At 26.8% G+C, this 22,440-nt stretch overlaps 1 protein-coding gene across 1 annotated transcript in view; it reads left to right on the top strand.

Annotated features, from left to right (window-relative positions):
* Positions 1 to 2,906: 2,906 nt before the first annotated feature.
* LOC130675143 (uncharacterized protein DDB_G0283697-like) overlaps positions 2,907 to 22,440 on the top strand; it is a 48,253-nt gene continuing 28,719 nt past the window's right edge. Inside the window, exon 1 of the mRNA XM_057480659.1 lies at positions 2,907 to 4,282. Within this exon, the coding sequence (XP_057336642.1) occupies positions 3,224 to 4,282 (1,059 nt within the window). The 5' untranslated portion in view covers positions 2,907 to 3,223. The remainder of the gene's footprint in view (positions 4,283 to 22,440) is intronic.

Here is a 22,440-nt window from a genome sequence, read left to right as displayed (position 1 = left end):
CTTCAAAAAACCCTAACAACCTCCCGTAATTTCACCATATCCTCGTTTCCTAATCATAAAATATTTCAAAGCTCCACCAATTTATAGCAGGAAATAAATTTAAAAAAATCAGCAGTCAAAAAAATCCGAATGATTAATGACTAAAATAAAATTTTCAACGTTTTTACATTCAATTTAAATTAATAACGGAATAAACTTTCACTCCATCAAAACGACAACAAGGTGTTATATCGATTTATCTACTCAATTTCTCAACGCATAATATTTTATTTTATTAAATACAAAATAAATAACAATAATAATAATAAAAGTATTTCGCGTAAATTATTAAGTGCCGCGTTAATTTATAAAAATAAAATATATAATAATAAAATATTGTAACTAACGACATAATTGTTTGCTTGGAACGTTGATCACTCAATTTGTACTTGCAAGGTAACTATATTTAATTACATTACACATTACGTTACTCTACGACCTCATATTACAAATTACAAATACAAATATATATATTAATTATATATTTTATTTGTAATTGCAAATTATTCAATAAAAAAAAAAAATTCAATCATTCGTTCTTAATAATACATATATACATATATATATGTATATATATATATTTATATATATATGACTAATACTCTCTCTTTGCCTTCAGAAAGTCATTAAATGATCTCGCAATTTAATATTACGAATAATTATATATATTTTATTTATAATTATATTATTTTTAACGATTAAAAAAAAAAAAAAAAAAAAAAATGATAACTAAAAAATTTATAATTTTAATCTCAAATGATAACCTTTTAATTTTTATTTAAAAAAAAAAAAAAAAAAAAAAAAATAGCAAAAGACTTGGTGTTGAATCTTATGAATATTTACTATGACCCTCGACATTTCTGGCTGACCTCGTATTTAAACTAAATCAGTGCTAAGAATATTGACCTAATAATTTAATTTTTTTTTTATAAACAAAAAATTTAATCTCAGGTAATTTTAAAAAAAATTTACTGTAATATCAATAGAATAAATTTTGAAAAAAAAGTACTATGGTAATTGTTTATAAATAAATAAAACTTGTGAAAGTTTGGCGGGAAAAAAAAGTCAAGGATTGAAGCGACATAAAATTTGTCAAATTTTTTATTCTAATTATTGTTGTTATTATTATTGTTGAGCGTGATGTGATTTATAAAATAAAAATAATAAATGTATATCACGAATTACACTTGTTTATTTACCCGCGTGCGCGTATGCCGGAGGCGCATATCACATGATGAGTTACGATAAAAAGCGCGCGACACGAACTCGCAGGAAACCTGTTTTTAAAATCCATGGGTTGTATTATATCTTGTACTTGTGTACTTTTAATCTGTATGTATGGATGTATTGTATATTGTTATATATATATGTATAAGAGTTAGGATGAGAAGACAGGATATTGTCCACGAAAAAGAGGGGTATGATGATTATGATGATGGTATCTTTGGTTGATTTCGCAAGTTACGTTTATGATTTGAAAGATGGGGAGACGTCACTGGAATTTCTGAATGGTAGAGTAACTGGCTGCAAGTGAATGGACTCAACAACTACTACATCATATATATGTATGTGTATTTGTATATATATATTTAAGTAATCAATTTAAATAAATTACCTATAATTAAATAGTAACTAATAACCAATAATGGAATATTTTATTCAATTATATTAATATTTTAAATATTAATTGAATAATTATTCGATTTGTTGAAATATTTATTTATTTGTTTAATTATTTAAATTAATTTTTAAAAATTTTTTTAATAATTTTTAAAGGAGTGGAGTTTAGAAAATGGTATGAATATTTTTAAAATTTTGTTTTTTGGACTTAGGGTACAATGGTTTTTTTTTCAGATTATAATTGTGAAGATAGAATTTTTTGAATATAATAAAAAATCGGGCAATTAAAAAAAAAATTAATTTAAATTTTAATCACGAGAATTTATTTCATAAAAAAATTTTGAAAATGTTTTTTACCCTTCCAATTTTTAAATAAAAAAAATAACAATAATTGATATTATTGTTATTAATTTAATTAGTTATTATTATTATTATCTCTGGCGGATCCGAATTACGGTAATTTACCGCATTTTGAAGTAATTTCCCGTAAAATGCAGTATTTCTACGGCAAATTTGCCGCAATTTTCGGTAATTTACAGCCATGTGCAGTAATTTACGATATTTTACAGCAAACTACGGTCAAATACAGCAATTTACCGTAATTATCGGCATTTGTACCATATGTTTTTTTGTTTTTACAGTGCAACACTTCACTTTACGGTAAAATATCGCAGACTTGCCGCTATTTTACGGTAAATTCCCGTTCCGGTACTGTAAACTTACGGTAAATATGCCGTAATTTTGCCGAAAATTGCTGTATTTTATCGTAAATTACAATATTTTACCGCAAATTGCAGCATTTTACCGTAAAATCGGCAAATTACGGTAATTATCGTAATTTACCGTAATTCGGATCTGCTAGGGATTATTATTATTATTATTATTATTATTATTATTATTATTATTATTATTATTATTATTATTATTATTATTATTATTATTATTATTATTGTTATTATTATCATTATTATTATTATTATTATTATTATTATTATTATTATTAATATTGTTGCTACTACTATTAGCAGTATTAGTAGAATTATTATTATCATTACTATTATTATTATTATTATTATTATTATTATTATTTACATCAAAATTATTATTAATGTTATAATTATTATTATAATTTTTTTTTAGAAAGACTAGACAATGACAGGGTTGGTTAAGAGGGAGGAGGATGATGCTCTCAGCACGCATGCGCTCGTGGATTCGCGGTGTCCAGTGAGCTTGTGAGTCGACGCGGATTCAGTCGCCCGCGACATTCAGTCCGCGTTACCATTAAATACTCTACCTGTCTACATTTCAACCAAAGTGCCGGACACGCGCTTTTTTAAAAAACCTTTTCCAATAAATATAATAATAATAAATCTCACCCTTCTAACAGTCTCAAAAAACCAAGTGCAGTGAAGTGTAAAAATATCTTTACTTACAATTTTTCCTAACAAAAAAATTTTTCCACCAGAAAAAATCGATTATTAATTTATTTAATTAAAAAAAAATACTAGGATGTAAACTAGACGTTAAATATATAAATATTATAAATGACAAGTTTAAACTCGCCATGAATAATCCTCACTCATTATTATTATCACCAATAATATTATCAGGAATAATAATAACAGTTCTCTCTTCGCTAATAATTGACACACACGCGCGGTATCATCACACCGATACTGTAATTCCCCGTCGTCACCGTCATCGTCATCTTCATATCCACCAGTCGCCAAATTCCGTCTCGCACCGGCACGATCATGAAAAAAAAATTTTTACCGATGAAAATATCGCCTACGATGATTTATACGAGGACACACCAGAGGACGATACCCCAGACTCCGACGAGGACTACGACGATTACGAATTAGCAAGAACTTCCCGTCAGTACCGTCATCGACGTTACCATCCTCGTTATATTAATCACCGTTATGATTCCCGACGTCTTCCCATGCGTTCTTACCGTCGATTTTACCCCCGGTCTTACGACGGTGACTACAATTATTATGACGATGATTACAATTACGACGGTCATGTCGACGAATTGGAGTACCGGAGACTCAGAAAAGATTTTGCCCGAAATTACGTCAGGAAAAATTTTCGACGTCATCATAGGCGACGTCACGATTTCAAAAAAATTCCTGACGATGATTATGTAGAAGACGATGATAATGATGATGATGATGATGCTGGTGATGATGATAAGAGTAAGAAGAAGGTCAATGTGACTGATAAGGAGGAAATTTATAAGGAGAGCGACGATAAAGAAGAGAAAGAAGAAGAAGAAGACGAAATTTGGAAGGAAGTTGAAGAAGAAGATAAAGATGAGGACGAAGATGACGATGATGAGGACGATGATGAGTATAAATATAAGAGTTTTGATGACATTATCAAGAGTTTTAAAGACGACAAGTCGGCGAGTGTGAAAAGGGAGTACAGAAACATTGAAGTAAATCGGGGATTTAATGGGGGCTACAATTTTTCAAACCGCGGGAATGTGAGAAGAGAATTAAAAAATCCTAGTGTTAGTGGGGATGAGTTTAGTAAGAAGGGAAATTTAAGGGGGTCGTTAAAAATCAGAGTGCGCGATGAGGATTACGATAGGAAAAATTTCCAATCAGATAATGGGGTAAGTTGGATTTGGTTGAGTGTAATGTGAGTGTGGAGGAGGTTGGGGGAGTAGAGAGAGAATGAGAATAATGGAGGAATGGAAGAATCTTGAGGTGAGAGATAGCTCTCGGGTTACGACGGTCATGTCGTAGAAGAGCTGTTTTATGAGCTCGAGACTCTATATCTTAAGGGTATTGCTATTTTACTTACATCCGCTCGAGAACTTCACATTTTTTACTTTTTGACACGGATATTGTGAGCGATGAGTTACACTTTAGCTATGGTCTGGTTCAAGTTATTTAGTTCTTAGAAGTTTTTTGAGTTTAGAAAATGGAGAAAATTATTGCCGAAATTTTCAAGGCTTGAAAAAACTGAGTGATTTAATTTTCAAATTTTTTTTTAATTAAAATTTTACCTATTTGGTAATTATTTGTTTCATGAGACTTTGAATTGGAAATTTTGAGTGAAATATCAAATTTACATGAAAGTGGATATGGACTTTTTTGTAGGAAATTTAATCCTCTACAAAATTGGTCCAGTGCATTTTTATCGTATCTTTGGTAGATTACCCGTAATTGTAAAATGAAAGTTATGATCTTTAAATTTCTACGGCAAAATTTTTAGGTTTCTCACTTTGTAATTGGGTTTGTAGTTGAACTATCAAAAATATCAGAAAAATGTATCAATACAATTTTGTAGGAAATTAAATTTTCTTCAAAAATGGCTTTGTGTCATTTTTTTGTAAAATTGAAACTTAAGTCACAACCCGAGTCGAAATATTAGACGTAAATTGAACGTTCGTAACGTTTTAAACGTAAATTGGACGTTTTCAACGTTTTAAACATATGCTGAACGTTTTTAACGTTTTGAACGTAAACTAAACGTTTTGGACATTAAAAACTCAATTTGACAGCTTTCAACTTATTCAAAACGTAGATTGGAGTATCATAAATCGAAAACGTAACTAAAACCTATTTAGACTTACAATAAGAAAACATAAGCATACCGAAAAATTTTTTTCGTCGATTTTGTACTCCTGGATTATAATCACGTCAATTCCGTAAAATTTTGTCGTCCGCCTTTCTGGCTCTTAAATCAAAAATTCGTATTTTAAAAAAAAATTTTTTTCAGTTTCATACTTCTATCTTTAACACTATATATTTATACCTGTTCATATATTATGATATCAAGGTAATGAAAATTGTGATTACAAATATTGAAATAAATTAATTAATGTTATCATTAAACTAAAATCATAACTCATGAAATTACCAATTTTTTATTAACCAAAATACAAAACAATCGTTCAATTTACTTTCAAAACGTTAAAAACGTTCACTTCACGTTTAAAACGTTAAGTACGTTCAATTTACGTTTGAAACGTTAAGAACTTTCAACTTACGTCTAATATTTCGACTCGGGAAAGTAGATTTACAAGAAAATTTTTTTTACTTCAAAAATTTTAAAAATGAGAAAAATTTTTTTTTCAATAAAACTTCGACTTTGAACTAGAAAATTTAAGTGGAATATTAAACTTACGTGAAAGTGGATCCGGGCTTTTTTATAGGAAATTTAATTCTCTACAAAATTGCTCTCATGCATTTGTATCATATCTTTGAAAGATCACCCGCAATTATAAATTGAAATGATCTCTAAATTTCAACATTAATAAAATTTTTTCGATTTCTCAGTTTGTAATTATGATTGTGATTAAACTATCAAAAATATCAGAAAATGTATCAAAACACTTCTGTAGGAAATTGAATTTTCTTCAAAAATGATTCCCTGTCGCTTTTCCGTAAAATTGAAACTTAGTTCCCAAAGTCTATTTTTAACAAATTATTTCTCACATCAAAAATTATGAACACCAAAAAGTATTTGAAAAATTTATTCCTGTCTTTTCCTCTCTTTTTCCCCATATAATTTTATTAAATTTCATCCTAAACACCTTGAGCTTAAAAAAAAAATTTTTATACCGTTTCAATTACGAACCGTCATAAAAAAAAATAAAAAATCACTTAAAATGTTTTATCCAAAAACTATAATAAATAGATAAAAAAATTTATCACACAAGGAAGTAATAACAGTCAAATTACTCTACCAAATAATGATAATAACAATAATAATAATAATAAAAATGGCAAACTTAGTAATAGCTTGTTAACGTATCGTAATGTCAGTAAAAATCGTTACCATAAAACCCATAAAAAATGTCGTTATTATCTTTTATTTATTTTATATATATATGATACATATACATATATATATGTATGTTGATTTATATGAAATTAACGATAAAAAATAAAATAAATAAAAATACTCAATATTTTTGACTATTTTACGACTTAAAAAAAAAAAAAAAAAAAAAACCAACACCTCGAGCGTGACTTCTTAGCAAATTGGATGTCCGAAAGGATATATGTCTCTTCACTGTTCAAATGCACTCATGACACGCGATCACGACATTCACGGTTATAAAAATATATAAATGTTTTTTTAAAAGCTTTAGTGTAAAGCAAGATAACTCCGTATATATACATATGTATATATATGTATATAATAATGTAAGTAAAAAGTAACCAATAGATAAAATGAATAAAAAAAAAATGATTAAAATTATTATCTTCTATCCCTTTCATCCAATTCAAACTGATGGATGTCTTATTTCAATTTTATCGTCAAAGGATCCGACTCATTACGCGTCCGCTAAAAAATTCGCCTCCCTCACTCTCGCTTGTGTTTTTATTTTATTTTATTTTTTTAAAATGTTTGTTCGTTTTTTAAACTTCTTTTGGATAAAGATGTGCCGACAAGACAACAAGCCACCAGATGTGTTCTTCAGACACTATAACTCCGTGATAACTTTAGAAGTTACTTAAATATTATATATATATACATATATGTGTAATGATATTAAATGGACGATTTATGGAATAGCTTGATTTTCATTAACCCTTTTAATCTTTAATCTAAACTATTTAAAAGCTGTTTTAATAATTTATACTTTTTTTTGTATTATTGTTATGATTAGACGTCATTGAGCTGAGTACTGACAATCAAATGATTCGAACTTTTTTTGCTTAGAGAAAGCCGACAGAAAATTACAAATAGAAAATTAATAAAATTATGGTGGTCGATTAAAAAAATACTAGGGTTCATAATAGAAAAAAAATTTTTTTTTTTAATTTGAAGTTGGGAGCTTAAGAATTTCGATAAAAAAATTATTTCGGCTGATAAATGGGACGCGGTTTTAATAAGACAAAATTTATTAGTTTGAACTTGAAGAGAAAAAAGATTTTGAAAGGTGACAGAAGTTTTCTTTTTTTTTTTTATCATTTTTAGTTTGGAGTAAAAATAATTTTTTTTCTGAATGAATTTGAATGAAAGTTGAAGGAATATTTTGACTGCTGAAAACAGATTTTTTTTTATGTGATAATTTTGAAAAGTTTTGATTTCAAAGGCGAAAAAAAAATTTGACACAAAAAATTAAAATTAAAATGTTCACATCACCCCAATTTTTATTTTTTATTTATATGTCAAAAATAAAAAATTCATATATGTGTAAATAAATTTTTTTTTTATGTCGTAATTTTGAAAACTTTTAATTTCAAGTGCGAAAATAACATTTTTAACAACAAAAAAATATTTCAAAGTCTATTTTTCCCCGATTTATATTTTTTACTCATGTCAAAAATAAAAATTCATATATATATATATATATATATATATATATATATATATATATATATATATATATATTTAATTTTACTTTCTTATAATAAACTTGATTGCAAAAAAAATTTATATAAGATTATATCGATAATAAAGTAATTGTATATATATATAGAGAGTTACTGGATAAGTAATAATATGTTTTGATATTAAATTTTTTTTTTTTCAATACTGTACAGTATGAAATTATTATTTATTATTTGGGCAAACGTGTCCCTATTATTAAATTTCTTAACGTAACACTCAATAAATTAAATTTATTTAAAAAAAATAATTACCGCAAAAAATATCAATGAAAATAAATAAGAAAATAGTGAAACATAAATCATTTGAACGGTGATTTGAAATTCGATTTGATGCAGATCAAATTTAAAACGCATGACTCGGCAACCTTTTAAGGGATTTAGGACCTACGTCGGTCAATACTAATTTTGTATAATTTTTTTTTTTTCACCGAATTTATTTTAATTTTTTTTTTAAACTTATTTATTGGTACTCACTTTTTATGGAGATCGAGATATTGTCACGTTTAAATTTTGACTGCAACATAAAATTTTACAATAAAATTTAATATATTAAATGTCAACGGTCTTTTTTCTACGTGACACTTTTCAGTTAAAAGACTTAATTTTTTTTTGCGACACAAACTTTTTACGACAAAAAAGAAAAAAAAACGCGAGCATACATTTTTTTTTTAAATAATTAAATATCAACTTTCACTATTTTATAATCTCTTAATAATATATGATTAATATTAATTATTCTAATAAAATATGTTTTAAAAATATATAAATATATGGATTTATTATATACGTATATATATATATATATTTAGCTAATTTTTATCATAAAAAATATTAACGTCATTAAAATTGATAATTTAACATCATTATTAAATATAAATTTCATATATTTCCGTTTTGTAAACAATAATTATCAATTTTTTTATCATTTTAATTCACCGAATTCATTAAAGTCTATATTCCAGTGATTTTTTTTTGTTTTAAATATTATTAATTATCAGTTAAAAAGTAATTGAACTTTAGCCACTAAAAATTTTTAACTCAGACAGAATTATTTGTGGTAATTTTTAAACTAACAAATTTTTTTTTTACCCATAAAATTGAACAATAACAAATAGTAAAAATTATAATAGGTCACAAAGAGCGAAACGTGTCCCCAAAAAAAAAAAAAAAAATACTGATTTTATTTCACGCTTTTACTTTTTAAGCCATTGAATATCGGTATCGAAATATTTTGGTACTAAAAAAATGTAGGGCAAAATAGACTAAAAAAAACCAATGAAACTCAATCTTTATTTTACGTGGCCCAAAATACCCTACAGAAATTTTTCCTTTTGTTTAAAAAAAAATTGGGTTAATTTTAAAAAAAAATTTCAAATCTGCGCCCTCTCCCGCCACTCAAATAATTTCGTAATTAAATAAAAAAAAAATTCCACTGAACAAAGAACTAAAAAAAAAAAACTCAATTCTTTTGTGGCCCAAAATCCCCCATAGAAATTTTGTCTCATAAGTTTAAAAATATCGGCCTAATTTAAAAAAAAAATTCGATTCTGCCCCTTTCCCGCCTTCTCTCAAATAATTTCGTAATTTAATAAAAAAAAAATTCCACTGAACACAGAACTAAAAAAAAAAAAACTCAATTCTTTTGTGGCCCAAAATACCCCATAGAAGTTTTGTCTCATAAGTTTAAAAATATCGGCCTAATTTAAAAAAAATTCAAATCTGCCTCTTTCCCGCCTTCTCTCAAATAATTTCGTAATTAAATAAAAAAAAAAAATTCCACTGAACACAGAACTAAAAAACATAAAAATCAATTTTTTGTGGCCCAAAATACCTCATGGAAATTTTGTCTCTTAAGTTTAAAAAAATTGGCCTAATTAGAAAAAAACAAAAATTCAAATCTGCCCCCCTCTCCCGCCTTCTCTCAAATAATTTCGTAACTGAATAAAAAAAAAAATTCAATAAACAAGGAGTTAAAAAAAAAAAAATCAATTTTTTTGTGGCCCAAAATACCCCATACAAATTTTGTCTTAACTTAAAAAAAATCGGCCTAATTTAAAAAAAAAATTCAAATCTGCCCCCTCCCACCTTCTCTCAAATAATTCTGTAACTAAAAAAAAATTCACTAAACAAGGAACAGAAATCTAACTAATAATTAATGAGTATAAATATTTAGTTGACAGCAAAAAAAAAATTTCATAAAAAAAGTGAACAAAATTTTTTTTGACAGATAAAACTGTAACTAATAATTATCAAACATAAATAGTCCCAACCAGTTTCAACGAAAGACATAAATAATCCATTACATAGATAATTATTAATGTAATTATTTTCGCATGATTAAATATATACATATATATACATAAGCGTCATATATATTCATACACTGACCCGTAGTAAAGCCGGGAATTTTGCTCTAATTGATTTCGCTATCACCCACCGAGTATTTTAAGAGATATCTCCACTTAAATAGATGCCTACATTTATATTAATTAAACAGCTTACTGATAATTATTTCATCTTGTCCACGTGGCATTTACTTCTGAATAAATAACTAACCAATTAATTAATTAATTAATTAATTTAACTTTTTTTTTTTCTTTCCTTTCTTTTGAATAAGAAATAATTCAAGAATTATTTAAACGCTTAAAACTTATGATGAATAATGTGTTAAACACATAGTGTTATTTAAGTTGTAATCTAGCAATAGGGATATTAGCAACAGGCAAATTTGAATCCCATAAATATCTATCAACGGGATGAATGCTAATGCTTAGACTCATTAAAATTAATCTCTGCTCGTAAACGTCGTACCGCTGATGCCCTAAGGCTACTTCATATATGTATATATACATATGTACATATGTACATATATATACTGACTATTAATATAACACAAGACCTGCTATTACGTATATATATTAAATTCTAAAAAATATTTTCGCGTTTAAGCCAATAAATTAATTTAATTTTTAGTACTGTGCAAATAATAGGAGCCAGGAAATTAAATATATGATTGTCCTATTTAATATTTAACTTCATGCCAAGTCAAATAGTATTTAATGTTAATCTATGTACACATGGATATTAATAGACGAAATTAGTAGGCGTTTAATGTGAAAATTAACCGTGAAAATTTCGGGTTTTGGATTAACCTGCAAAATGGCCCGGGTCAACAAAATAATAAATCTGAATTTGAGTCAAATTCAAGTCATCTAAATCGAAGCCAAGTAAAAGTTGTTTTTTGACTTTAAGGGATGATAAGTAGGTCAAGTTTTCTGAAAGCAAATCAAAAATAGCTAAAAAACACATTTGATTTTGAATTACTTTGGGTTAGGCGGGAAAAATTGCAGCTCTCCTAACCTCAATACCGTATGTACCCGAAAATCGAAACGTTTTTTGCAGAACAAAAATAAAAAAACAAAATGCTATTTAAAAAATCTACTGGATCTAGATTTTTGAAATGTTTCGCATGGGCGCTGGTATATCAGCCAAAAATTGCAGACTACCCCCAACTACCCCTGAAGCAGTCAAATTACATAGTTTTCGTTTTTGTTGCGCGAAAAACGTTCCGATCTTCAGGTACATCAATACTGCTATCTAATAAAATATTGTAGTAGCGAGTACACTCTAAAACCAAGTGTGTTACAAGTGTATTATTTTAACACATATCAAATGTGTTCTATGTTTAAGGCCATAAGCGGAAAAATAGTTTTTTGTAGTCATTTAAAACACATCACGTTACTAGAACCATAAGGGCGTATAAAAAAATTTTTTTTTGCTCCAATTAAAGTAAAAATGTTGAAAACATTAAAATCTATGGAAAAAACGAAAAAAAAATTTTTACTGTTATACGCCCTTTTGGTTTTAAGAAAAAAATTTTTTGAAGTCACAAGGGCGTATCCTGTTTTTTCGGTTTGTTATCGATTATCGGTCAGAGTAAGGAAAAAAATTGCAAGGGTAATAAAAATGATCACTCCACAACTTAATTTATCTGAACAAATATTTATTTAAGTAAAAAACCACATTTCTTTATTTAAATTTGATCGAATCTTAAGTTTGTTATAATTTTTTAAATTTAAAAATTAATGTAAAAAATATGTGTAATTCGAGAATGAAAAAAATGCATTTAAAAAATTCTAAATTCTATGAGTGCTGTGAAATTTAATTTAATCAAATTAAAAAAATGCACTTTTAAATTGTAAAATTTTTTAAAGGTGCATTTTTTCATTTTTCAATCAAGGTTTCATTTTCAGTTTTTTTCTTTTTTTTTTTCATCGGTATTATCAAAGTTTAATTTTCAGCGATGGTACAAGTTTATAAATTATTTTATTATTATCAAGTTATGTTCTAAAAAAAATTAAAAAATCTTTTTTTTTTAAATCTTAGGTACAGATAATCCTGACGATGGTGATGGCATAGGACTAATACCCTAATGAATTTATTTTTTCATTCGTTTTTTCACTTAAATAAATATTTGCTGCTATAAATTAAATTGTGGAGTGATAATTTTTTTTACCCTCGCAATTTTTTTTCTTACTCTGACCTATAATTGATAATAAATCGAAAAAACAGGATACGCCCTTATGACTTTAAAAAAATTTTTACTTAAAACCAAAAGGGTGTATAACAAAAAAAAAATTTTTTTTTCGTTTTTTCCATAGATTTTAATGTTTTTAACAATTTTACATTGATTGGAGCAAAAAAATTTTTTTATACGCCCTTATGGTTCTAGTAACGAGATATACTCTAATTATCTCATTGCGCCTACGAGAAGATTTTTATCCGTCGCCACCTAGTGGCACTTCGATGAACTGCGAAAAAAAGATCTATTGCAAAATTTCAAATCTAATTTAAAATTACTAGTAGACTAAAAGTTTAGTATTCATTACACCGCTTTGAGTCTATAAATTTTTTTTAAGTTTTTTTTTTCTTTTATGCAAAACATTTTTTGCAGGTCACGTATAAATATTAATTCTATTAACTTTCGTTATTTTATTTTTGGCGCGTTTCTTAAGCTAATTACAGAAAAGCGATCGTGACATCGGTATTCACAGCGTCGATACTCAACAAAATGAGTGTGCAACGCGCACAAGAGTCAAGACGTGTGGGCATACATGCATCATTCATGAATCTTCAGTACTGTTGAATGAAAAAGAACCCGATGAAATAAAAAAAAAAAAAAAAGTACAAATATAAATATATAAATAATAAAAAAAAAACATAACGCCGCAGAAAGAATAAGAATGAAAAGATTAACAAAACAATTTGTAGCCGCCCGCACTTTTAAACACAATGTGTCAAAGATATGCAATCAGTATTTACGTTATAACACACAAGATAATCTTTTTATCCTTTTATCTTATTTTACATAATATATTTTAACAAATTTACAAAACGATTATGTTTATAAATATAAATGTTAATTATTTCCGTATCCATATTTATTAATGCGTAGGTCGCCTCGGCGCCGTAATTATTGTATTTTTTTTTTTTTTTTTTTCAGTTACTTTATCAATGTCAGCATCTATTTTATTTCCCTGATTCTTGGAATTAATTATAATAACATTTAATAGTCAATAAATTATTTTGAATTTTTTAAATATTCGCGGGAAAAAAAATTGCATTTTTTGCGTAAGACGGAATCAAACGATTCCATATTTGTAGTAAATTTAATTTTCAACGGATTTGCGCACAAAGTTTTGAATCCTGACCCGTTTTGCCATGCGCCATTTTTTTGCAAAAAGAAGCAAAAATTCACTTTGGGTTGAAAATTCGGAAAAAAATGGTATTTTGCACACGGAAAAAAAACGTCGGTCATATTTCGTACCCTAGGTTTATAATTTACTATTTTGCAACTTCGAAAAATGGCTTCCGTTTTTTACTTGACTGTAAAATTTACAAAAATTAAATTACGCGGTTTGCTACTAAACGGATGTCATTTTAACCGGGTAAATTAATATATTAATTTTTCCACGTTTTCCGGTCATAAATTTTCTTCACTGGGATAATTAGAAAAAAATATAACAAGACAAAACATGATTTCAAAATTGAAAATTTGTGTCACTAATCGGATGCTAAAAATAGAAAAATAATTTACCAAAAAAAATGTAATTTAACATCCCCCTGAAACGTCACATAACCTAACAAAGAAAGCAGTACCCCCATTACCCCATGTAAAAATCTATTTTAAAACAATAAATATCACCCGTCAATACTTAAATACCCCAGTGTATAAATTATAAAATTTCCATGCCACAGATGTTAAACGAGATGAACCAGGAAGTTCTAGATATGGGTCAATTTGTGGCTATTTTATTATATGGGAACGTTTAATTTTACACACTACACAAATTTATAAATATATATATATATACATCTATACATAAAATTTATTTTACCATAAATCAATCCTCCCTTATAAGTTTTTAAAAAGTTATTTATTGCATTTTTTCTAACAATACAAAAAAAATTAATAATAATAATAATAATAATTAAAAAAAAAATTACGAAGTATCTCCCACGTTAATAATTAAAATAACTTATTTATGATTATTGACGTGTGAAAAAAATTAAAAATCGACATTTACGAAACTTTATAATAATAATTATTATGCCGCAATATTATTGACGTTTTGACGTATGCATTAAAGTTAAAAGCTTCTTATTATATATTCTACTTATAACATTTATAATATATATTAAAAATATATATTTTAATTATAATAAATTGTTATAAAATAAAAATAAGTCTATACATATATTTATATAGATATATATGTGTATAAGAAATGATAGTTTGATTTATAGTTAATAGGTAATAGTTGAATAAAAATATATATATTTGTTTGTTTATTCACCCCAAGAACTTTCTATAAGGAGTGTCCCATTCAATCATATATTATGTTACATTAGAGAGTGTTCTTCAAAGCGTAAATAACATATAAGATGATGTCATCATTGTAACTGCACCTTTTCATTATTTTGTATAAAAAATTATTAATAGTCGGATATTTGTAAATTACTTATATTTACAGTATGACCTAATTTTATAAAGCTTTTAAATGGAAAATTGTATGTTTTATTAGGGATTATACCGATGGTATTTGATTATCATTTGTGTGGATTTTTTTTATTGTGAGGGGCTTTGATTATTTTTTCAATGCCACAGTTATCTACATCCACACGCGGTTTTATGCTTGATACAGTTGTTTGATGTTGTGATAAAAAATTTATAGACAATTATCATTTGACTTTTTTTTAGATATTGAATCATTTGATTTTTATTTTCGGTAGAGAAAAATTATTTGCTGAGAATAAGAGTTTTTTTTTTTTTTTTTTTATTGAAAAATTCCATGGACGGGATTCGAATCCGGGACCTTTGGGTTACTAAAATTTTAATGATTCATTTTTTTTGTCGTATTAATCAAATAATTCTCTAGTGATTATTAATAATTACAAAAATTTTGTAATTTTTAGTAAAAGGACCCCCATAAAAAAAATTTATAAAAAGAATATATATTAAAATATAAAAAAAAATATATTCAAAATACATAAAAAATATATAAATATGTATAAAAAATATATTTTAAATAGCTAACTTTTGGCCGATTTTCGTATGTATTTTATATATTTTAAATATATTAAAAATATATAAAAAATACATGTATAAAAATATACGAAAAATATATTTTTTTTATATTTAAAAATATATAAAAAAAATATTTTTTTTGTATATTTTTATACATGTATTTTTTATATATTCTAAGATATATTTTTAATATATTTAAAATATATAAAATATATACGAAAATCGGCCAAAAGTTAGCTATTTAAAATATATTTTTTATACATATTATATATATATTTATATATTTTTTTTGTATTTTTAATATATTTTCTCTATATGAAAAATATATTTTTTTGATATTTAACATATATTTTTTTTATATTTAACATATATTTTTTTTATTAATTTTTTTCATAGGGGGAATAAACGATAAAATTTAGAAAACTGAAAAAATTAATAATTATAATTTCAAAAAAAGCCCTAACTGATGATACCCAAATCAACGACTTGCCATAACTGACGAATTTAAAAACACTGTCAGAAACTTCAGATGGGCTAAATGGAACATTATGTGGAGGAATTCCAAATCTTTACTACATCGTGTAAGAAATAATGTATGGGAAGAACCTCCATCTAACAACCGTACGAATCAAGTAATTCTTACACGGTTAAAAATTGGTCACACCAATATGACACACAATCATCTCATGACACGAGCACCCGCCAATAAATGCCCAAAATGTGAATCAACACTAACAATCCAACATCTTCTAGTAGAATGTCAAAACATCACAGGACCACCAAGCTACCAACGGAAATAACAGAATGTTTAAATGTCAAAAACAATTTAATTACAGTTCTAAACCTGTTAAGAAACTTATAATTGCTCAATAGGATCTAATTCTTACACTATGTAAGCTGTAACATATGTATATTACTGAAGTCGCAAGTCGCTCATGACCATTGCTGTTCATGCGACTTTGAAATAAATAAAAAAAAAAAAATTTTAATTTCTTTTTTTGTTGAGTAAACTATACACTGTAAAAAATCGGGAGTGAATCCGGATTTAATTTCAATCCGAATTCACTCCGCCACTCAGAGTTCCGAAGTTTTAAAAAAAATCACTTCGCATGCGGAGTGAATTGCGATTTTTTTTAGCAGAGTGATCTCGAAGTGACGCGGATTTTATTTCACTCCCAATTCACTCCGGTCCGGAGTTTTAACATTTAAATGATTTTATATTAATTTATATTAAACCATTAAACAATGTGTGTGTGTGTGCAAGTGCGAGAGCGTGTTTGTGCGAATGTGTGCGCGTATGTGTTTGGGTGTGTGCCGGTGTGTTTGCCAGAATGTGTGCGTGCGTGTGTTCGGGTGTGTGCGTGTGTGTGTGTGAGATTTTATTTAGTGGAGTTATTGTTTATTAATAATATTTTCAAAACTCCCTCCGGAATGAATTTCACTCCGAAGGGAGTGAATAATTAAACATTCATTCACTCCGCATTCACTCCGGATTTAATCCGCATTCACTCCGCGAATTTTTTACAGTGTAAAAACACTAATTTTACAAAAAATGTCCTATAAACAGCACGAGTTTTTTTACTGTCAAAAATATCACAAAATTTTGTATTACAAATACTATAATACACAAAAAAAAATAATTTCTTGGCGCAAAAAATTTTTATTCGCTTCAAGAAAATTTTTACTTGTCCCAATAAATTTTTTGCATTGCGAATTGAATAAAAAATTTTCTTGGGGCGAGAAAAAATTTTCTTGAGCCAAGAAAAATTTTTGACGCAAGAAATTTTTTCTAGTCCTAAGAAAATTTGTATTTTTATTTTATAAGGCAACTTCTTGCGCCAAGAAATCCTTTTTTTCTGCGAATGCAATGCAAATTATATATACGCAGTGCATTCAAAGCTGTAGCTGTAGTTGTAATTTTTGATGACTAACGCGTCTAAAGAATGCGATTATTCAGCGTCTCTTTAAATTAACTGCACCCGATTGATTGTTTGTCATATTTTATTATTTATTTTTATACAAATCTTAGCCAAGTACGTGGTTATTTTTAGGATTTCACCAGATATAACCAATTGAGTGTGTTTTGATACAGACATACCGATGTCGAGGGGTTAATGGTTATTTTTATTTTATCTGGCGTATATGGTATGAATCATAAAATACCATCTTTTTAATTCTCAGAAATTATGTATTTATAAGAATATAAAAATTAATTGCTGATGTGATTTTAATATTAGTCATATTGATATCGAATTATTTTTCTACGAACTACTCTCTAAAAATGAATTAGTGAAATTCGATGTGAATCAGTGGATAGTTATTTTTTATCCAGCTATAAGTATACCACTCATTTAACCAGTGGTAAATTTACAGCTGGTTCATAGAGAAATATTCACTAATTCGAAGTGAATTTCATTAATTCATTTTTAGAGTACTTGGAAAAATGATACTATAGTATATCAGTGTATACACGTAAAAAAAAGGTTTCTTGAGACAAGAAATTTTTTCTTGACTCAAGAAAATTTTTACTTGTACCAAGAAATATTTTGCATTATGAATTGAAAACAAAAATTTTATTAGGGCTCGAGAAAATTTCTTCGCGCGAGAAATTCTTATGCGCCTCAAGAAAATTTTTTACTCGTCCCAAGAAAATTTTTACTCGTCCCAAGAAATATTTTGTATTATGAAATGAAAACAAAAATTTTATTAAAACTGGAGAAAATTTCTTGGAGCGAGAAAATTTTTCTTGCCGTAAAAAATTCTTTTTGTGCCTCAAGGAAATTTTCACTCGTCCCAAGAAATATTTTGCATTATGAAATGAAAACAAAAATTTTATTAAGGTTCGAGAAAATTTCTTAGTGCGAGAAATTTTTTTGCACCTCAAGAAAATTTTTTCTCGCCCCAAGAAAACTTTTACTCGTTCCAAGAAATATTTTGTATTGCGAAATGGCAAGAAAAATTATATTTTTTTCTGTGTAGACATGAAAATGTGTTAATATGATATGATATTGAATATGATATTAAATAAAATGTTAATGCGCTGGTGAGTTTCTGACAGCTTTGCATGTCGATGGGTGCCATTGCGTACAATGTAATGGCGGTTCTTAGAAACGGCAATAAACTCATCTTCCATTTTTAGTAGCAATAAGAATTCTCGTTAGTTATGGTCACCATGCCACTGTTCTATGTTACTATAACCTCATCCTCTTTTTTAACCTTCTTCTTTCTTCTTTCTCTTCATTCTCATTCTCATCCACCTCCTACTAGTCTACTACTTATTCACCTCCGCTTGTTTTACCTTATTTATTTTTCCTCTTTCTCCTTTTATTCTACATGAATTGAATAGTAGACGCGCGTTGATCGTCATAGCAAGTAGCAGACAGCCTGGCAGCGCCATGCCAGAGACCAAATGCATTCTCATTCTTGAAATAACTTTAATTTTCGTACCTCGGGATCACACACGACGATTATTTTTTTATATTATTGCACGAGACAATGAAAAAATTAACTAGACCAACGGATATTTACTCCGACACCTTGAAGTTTTTAGATTTTTAAACAAAAATTCGCCTATTGTTGAAATTTTTCGCTACATTTTATTTTGGCCAGCACAAGTTTTTGCAATTGTGGCTAAACTATTCGAGATACGCGAAAAGTTGTCTCTATATTTTTTGTAGAGAATTCAATTTCCTACAAAATTTAATTCTTAAGTTTTTGTTGTATCTCTGATATTTTACCCAGAATTTTAATTTTAAGACTTAGACAATTTTAATTTTTATTACTGACTTTTTTTCACGTCACTTAAATTTAAATTTCTGACCCAAGTATTCAATTGTCGTAAAAAATTAATGAGATCATTTTTGTAGGAAATTTAATTCTCTACAAAAATATCTCAGACCATTTTTATCGTATCTCTGATAATTGAAACACAATTTAAATTTGAAGCTAAAAATAATCCCGGGAAATTTAAAAATTTGAATCGGGTGAATATTAAAAGTAATTAATATTTAATTAATTTATGTGAGTAATTAATATGAAGTAAAATAATTAATTAGACAATCTGGGGTGGTAAATGGAGGATTTTTAAACCAAATAACTCAACGTATAAAATGGTGAACGATACCCTGAACTTTGTGGGTGGGCCATAAACGTACATACTATCCAGGTTGCAATCGGTGCGCCTCAAGACAAGTATAAAGATCCGAGACTAAACCTGCCATTTCTTCTTATCCACACTTACATACATCCATCCATACCTATATATAACAGATACAATACCCTACGAAACAAAAAAAAATCCTAATCTGACCCCAACCGCGAACTTTATCTGATGAATATTAAATCCCGTGGCCAGTTCTCCCGGGTCAAAAAAATAAATTTGACTTTTTTGATATAAATTTAAGTCAAGTCAAGTCAAATTTGATTTTTTTGACTTAAATGGATACTGAGTAGATCAAGTTACCCAAAAGCAAACGTATTTTTTGTCAATTTTTGACTTGTTTTTGGCTGACTCGACCCTACTTAGCATTCATTTGAATCAAAAAAATCAAATTTGACTTGGCTTTGGCTCGATTGAATAAAATTTGAGTCAAAAAAGTCATTTTTTGCTGCAAATTTAAATTCAAAATTTTCATTTTATAAAATTTTCAAATTTTTTCCCTTCCCGCGTAAAAGAAGAATTCGTTTCAAAAAAATTTCTAATAGTAAAATTCAAAATTTAAGACAAATCTGAGCTTCGAGTTCATAATTTTTGTAACTAAAAAAATTAAAGAGAAGTAAAATTCTCAATTTCCAGACCTCGTTTTCAAGCAAAATTTTCAAGTCGAATTTTTCGTGCTTGAAATATTTTGAAAAACGTAACTGAGTACTAAGACAAAATTTTTTTTTACTCTTGGAAAATTTCAAAAACTTATCAACTTCAAGTTCATCAGTGTCTCAAATTTTTATGTTTACAGTTGACACTTTTTTAAACATTTTTAGGACGAATTTTTTGTTACGCGGGTTACCTCCTTATATAAGTGGACACCAAAAAAAATTTTTAGCAATAAAAAAAAAGACACTGGGTGGTCCATTTAGTCAGTCCTTGTTCAAGAGTATGAACGCAAAATAAAAAAAAAATTACAAGACCTGTCTGTTTAACAGAATTACTAATATTCCTCTTGATACTTTTTAAAGTTAAAACTACTAACTAACTTTATATATATATATATAAATATATATATATATATATATATATATATATATATATATATATATATATATATATATATATATATATATATATATATATATATATATATATATATATATATAATTTATGGTTGTTAAGAAAAGCATAAAAAAATTTTTTAACACAAGTTATTTGCCACATTCTTTGATCTTGATTCTTGAGGCTTGAACACTTATTTTTTTTTTATTTTTATTTGAAAAAAAAAAAAAAAATTGTTAGGGCATCAACCATCAGACATCATCAAGTTTAAATCCATAAATCCATAAGAAGTGTACATAAAAGAGGCTAATTTGTAACATTAATAATATTTTTTTATAAGGCACTAAATGTTAGCCTTTAGAAGTAGATAAAAAAAAATTATAAAGTGGTAAGCAATTGGCGGTATTTTTAAATTTTTTATTTAATTTTTGGGTGTAATCGTGACGATTTGATTTTTTTGTTATTTTGGGATATTTAAAATTTTGGCAAAGGGGCAAGATGGGCCGGGCGAATATTTTGTTTTAAAGGTCTGGAGAAATTCGGTGGTAAGAGGACAATTTTAATTTTTTTATTTTTGTTAAAATACTAGATATGGGGGAGGGAAAGATGGGCCGTGTGTGTAATTTATTTTTGATGGATTGAAATTTATACATGTGGGCATGAGATAAAAAATTTTAGAGGTTTTTTATTCAAATTAGAAATGTTTGAATGTGGGGCAAAATGGGTCATTTGATATGTGAAGTAAAAAATTATTTGTGAACAAACAAATTTTTTAAACGTGGGGTAAGTCGTGTAATTTTTATTTTTTATAATTGAGATTATTTTTAAAAATGATTTTCAAAAATTTTTATTGAATATGGGGCAAGATGGGCCGTAAAAGTTAAAATTTTGATGGATCTACATTTTATACTCATGAGAATACCGAGATGAAAAATTTTCAAAATTTTTATTGAAATTAAAAATGTATTATGGGGTAAAATGGATCTGATGTGTGTAGTAAAAAATTATTTTTGAACATTTGAAATTTTTTCAAAATTTGGTCGGTTAATTTTAGTTTCTCAAAATTAATAGAAAATATTTATTTTAAAAAATTTTTCATTAATTTTTATCGAATATGGGGCAAGATGAGCTGTAAAAATATTAAATTTTGATGAATCTACATTTTATACTCATGAGAATACCGAGATGAAAAATTTTCAAAATTTTTATTGAAATTAAAAATGTATTATGGGGTAAAATGGGTCTGATGTGTGTAGTAAAAAATTATTTTTGAACAGTTGAAATTTTTTCAAAATTAGGTCGTATAATTTTAATTTTTCAAAATTGATAGAAAATGTTTATTTTAAAAAATTTTTTTATATATTTTGATTAAATCTGGGGCAAATTGGGCCACTTAAGTATTTAATTTTCAATCTTTAAATTCCCATTTTCATAAATAATTCTCTCCAATTTTGAATCAAAATTTTTTCCATAGGGTAAAATGGGCCACATATTTTGAAAAATTTAATTTCACCTTAAAGTCTACATTTATTTAAAAAAAAAAAAAAGAAATACAATAAAATTACTTTCCAAAATTGAACTAGTTTTCTAATCGGGGCAAAATGGGCCAAGTAAAATTATCT

This window comes from Microplitis mediator, chromosome 9, assembly GCF_029852145.1.
Source record: "Microplitis mediator isolate UGA2020A chromosome 9, iyMicMedi2.1, whole genome shotgun sequence".
Taxonomy (NCBI): domain Eukaryota; kingdom Metazoa; phylum Arthropoda; class Insecta; order Hymenoptera; family Braconidae; genus Microplitis; species Microplitis mediator.
Note: the sequence above shows the minus strand (reverse complement) of the source record. Positions and strands in the feature narration are given on the sequence as shown.